The following is a 4033-nucleotide window of genomic DNA, read 5'->3' on the forward strand; positions in this document are numbered from 1 at the left end:
TTAGTACTTAAAATTCTCTTTTAAGTACTATGAAGCCTAAAAAGACTCATGGCCTGGGTTTTAGCCTGATATTTTTTTGTCCCCATGAACTATTCATATTAATCTGATTTAATCACTTTAAAGTGGGATATTTGAAATAGTATATCTTAAAAGAATTTTTTTCCAAATTTCTAAGGATATACTGCTAGTCCAATAATTAATCTTGAGTCATTTTTCCCTATTGTGAGCAGTTAGGAACCCTTCGAATTTACAAACAGCTGGGAATAAGTTTTAATTAAGAAAGCTAGAAGCAAAGCTGGAAAGAACAAAGAAGAAAGAGAACAGTAGCCCTTGAGAGGAGGGGAAGAGAAGGACTCAGAAAATGACAATGAAAAGAGAAACTTGGTAGAAACAAACTGTATCACAGTTTTTCTGAGTGTCGGTCCCTATTTAAATGCAACTGGACTCAAGTTATTTTTGAGTGCTTATGTATACACTTTAGTCTTCTTCCTCACGCTCAGGCTCTTGGCCATGAATTCTTGCTGCTATGATTACAGCTGCTCTACCCCCCTAGAAGTAAACTCTGTTGACAACAAGGAAACAAAGAAAAAAACAAAAAACTTAGCAGTGCCATGTATGTATTAATAGTCAATAGATTCTGAGAAACTATGAACAGAGGATATTAACTGTTTCCCATGAACTCTACGACACTGATTTTTGATGACTCAGACATCTTTTGCTTTCAGCATGTTTTTTGGCTATGTTCTAGATATTTAAGGTTATCACATAAAAGCCCTTTAACTAGGTGACATGTCTATTACATTAAAAGTACCTTAATGTATAATACATTTCCCTCATAATTCCTTTATATAAGTGCTACTAAGTGCAAAGATGAACTTCCTCACAAGCACCTCCAAATACGAGAATTAATTAGTTCACTGGTTTATAGCAAAATAACTTTTGTTTTGATTAATTTCATTAAAAAATATCAATTTTAAAGTTCGTTTTCAAAATGTAGGAAAATAAGCCAGCAAATGTTACCTTCTTGAGGAAGTTTTTCCCACCTTCAAGTTCACAGAAAAATCATAAGATGAATACATGAACACAAATGAATCATAAAGCCACCTTTCTAACACCAATGCAGCTCATTACATAGTCCACAAAGACCAAGGAAAGTGATCTCAAACAAATATATTATCTCAATAAGATTATGACATAGTATATATTTTGCTAATTATATGGCTTAATTTCCCACTTTTTCTATAACATTTAAAAAACAACCCTACTTAAAATAAGAACCAGAAACTAGAATTCAGAATCTCTTTAACACCAGAATCTAGTTTAAAACATTAGCAGTTTTCTTGCTCCACTGTTCGTATTTTCATATCAAATATACCTCTTAAATAAAGGACCTACATTTTCATATTTTAATAAAACATTCAAATAATCTCTTCAACAGTAGAACATTTAATAACAAACTTAGTAACAAATTCCACTAAATTAGTGCTCATTTGCATCAAGCAGATGTTTTCCCAACTAGCTCACACAAAGTAAGACAAAACTAGATTTCATATTCCTTTTAGACTGTAGATTTTTCTAGACTGAATGAATCCAAAATTAAAAAAGAAAATACCATTTTTTAAACAAAACTTTTTGTTTTAAGTGGATTAGTTTTTTGGGAGTTTAGAGCACTACTTATCTTTTTTTTGTACCTTTGAAAATTCTTCAGCTTCCTTTATATCTAATGACCGTGTTGCAAATTCTAGTAGTTCTTCAGAGTTCTCCAGGGCATTATTACATTGACTAAGCTGACTCTAGAAAAATAAAATCATTAAAATAAAATTTCCTATTGCCATCAGAATCTTAAATATGTATTATCATAATAAACTTAGAATTTTAATGGCAATAATTGAACAAAAATATTTTCAAGAACTACTGAAGCAAGGTAATTTTTAACAAATTTAATTATCTTAATACATTGTACTTAACATCTCATAGTTTGTCAGAAAGAGCTCAACTGCAGATAAAAACATATTCATCATTTAAAAACACAAAAGAAATTAAAGCAATTGTAAATAACTGGAGTCAAATTTACTTAAAGATTCTTCTCTGCGTAGTCTAAAAACCATCGACAATTAAAACATCAAAATAATCCATCTACAGACAACATCCTCTATAACGAAGACTAAATTTCTTGGTGATATTTACCTATTTAAGTTAAAGTTTATGAATCGAATTACAGATACATTCAGCTGAGCACAACCTTAGTATTCCATTTATCACAATACTCAGTAACAGGTACTCTTATTAATACTAATTTATAGTTTCCAATACTCAATAACACAGAACATATCTTAAAGAATCACAATGTTAGTGAATAGATTTTTTTAAAAAATAAAAAGGAACAAAATATGTAAGTGTTATACTGATATGCTGTTATTCTGATGTGTTATTTTCACCAAACACGACCTTTCTTAATCAGTTCGTTCTCTCTCTCACTCTATCATTTGGGGATCTAAAACTAAGCCCAGTCAGGTGAAAATATTGTTGATGATGACTTTAAACAGAGAAACAGACCCATTTCTATGCTTTTAAATGTATCCAAGATTCATCTTCAGAATATTTATAAATATCTATTCCATATTCAAATCTACTTAGTTTCCCCTTGAGATCAACACTAAAGATAAACTATGGCTCGTTTTGTTGGTTTCTAATATGTTCTAGTTTACTTTGGAAAAGTAGAATAGTTCAGCCATATTTTGGGTTAAAATAGGTTTTAATGTGTTATTCTAAGAACCAAACCACAATTTCATAAAAATACTGCTCCTCCTGCAAGTAAACCTTTTAATGAGTTCCAAAGATGAATTAACAACCTATCATTTGAAATATGCCAGTTAGAGAAGAGCTTAAGGTTTAATAAAAATCACTGAGAACAAAATGGTGGATATAAATGGTCTATACAGGATCTCTAGGGCAGACCGTGTCAATGTAGTATTAAAGTAAAAAATATCAAGAAGAATAAAGAATATATCTAAAGGAACCATTGATGTGAAAGAGTCCAAGCTGAGGTCAAAGTCTGAGATAAAATAACATTCTAAGGGGAAAGGCTATGAATGTACTTTGAAGTCAAGAGGGAAAGCAAAAAAAGGGGGAGAGTACAAAAGAATACAACTTAAAGAGCACTACTTATCAGTTACTCAGAGGAATTATTAAAATATCTTAAGCAATACAACATGCTATTGAGAGTTTGTGAACCCAAAGGAAGAAGACAGATGCTCTGTTATCTCCAACTAAAGAAGGGAATGGCATCAACAGCCAAGCTGTGATTCTTTTTAATATTTGGTTTTAAAACTATCCCAAGAAAACTTTATGGTTTGAAGTACCATTAGGCTGACACTACTGTAGCTTTTCTTTGAATCATAACACAAGAATATCCTCAAGAATGAAGTTACTCTCACTAAACTTATGTTTCAGTAACTCACAGTCTTATTTAACAACCTATTGTCCCCTCAGTTTCCCCTGGTCCCCTAGATACCATTCTTATTTAGAAATTTGCCCAAAGTTTTGCGGCATTGAGAAGGAGAGGCAAGTACTAAGTATTACAAGGGCTAATAAAGTATAAGATAAAAGGAGGGGGAAAAAAAAATAAAACAATGATATCACTGGAAAAAAATTAGGACCTGAAGTGATGATACAAAAAGAAAAGAAGGTGCTAACACCCTTGCAGTCACTACTTCCAAACAGTATTCAAAACTCTGATCCTCCCATTTTCTGCAACATTTTGAATTCTTCAGCTAATGATGAATTTGACAGAATACAAAACCTGAAGCAGACAAAGTTATCTGAGACTCTATGAGAAAAAGAGTTTAAATAAATTTATATGACCCAATTATGTATTACTGGGAATTTAGTCAACAACTTTTAAGTCACTTACAAAAGCGATAAATGCGGCCTGTTATAAGAGCACTATAGATTTTATGTAAACTCATGTATATCCTGCTCTGTACATGGCTGTCAGAAAACAAGTTCTGATATAAAAATACCACACTTCTTC

At 31.5% G+C, this 4033-nt stretch overlaps 1 protein-coding gene across 3 annotated transcripts in view; it reads right to left on the reverse strand.

The window, feature by feature from the left end:
* The window catches only part of FSD1L (fibronectin type III and SPRY domain containing 1 like), a 54735-nt gene that overhangs the window by 33170 nt on the left and 17532 nt on the right, over window positions 1-4033 (reverse strand). For 2 of the 3 annotated variants that reach the window (XM_023533487.1, XM_011364963.2), the window contains exon 4: window positions 1692-1793. The exons of the other annotated variant lie outside the window; for it this stretch is intronic. In XM_023533487.1, the coding sequence (XP_023389255.1) occupies window positions 1692-1793 (102 nt within the window). The remainder of the gene's footprint in view (window positions 1-1691; window positions 1794-4033) is intronic. 3 annotated transcript variants of the gene reach the window in all.

This window comes from Pteropus vampyrus, unplaced genomic scaffold, assembly GCF_000151845.1.
Source record: "Pteropus vampyrus isolate Shadow unplaced genomic scaffold, Pvam_2.0 Scaffold103, whole genome shotgun sequence".
NCBI lineage: Eukaryota > Metazoa > Chordata > Mammalia > Chiroptera > Pteropodidae > Pteropus > Pteropus vampyrus.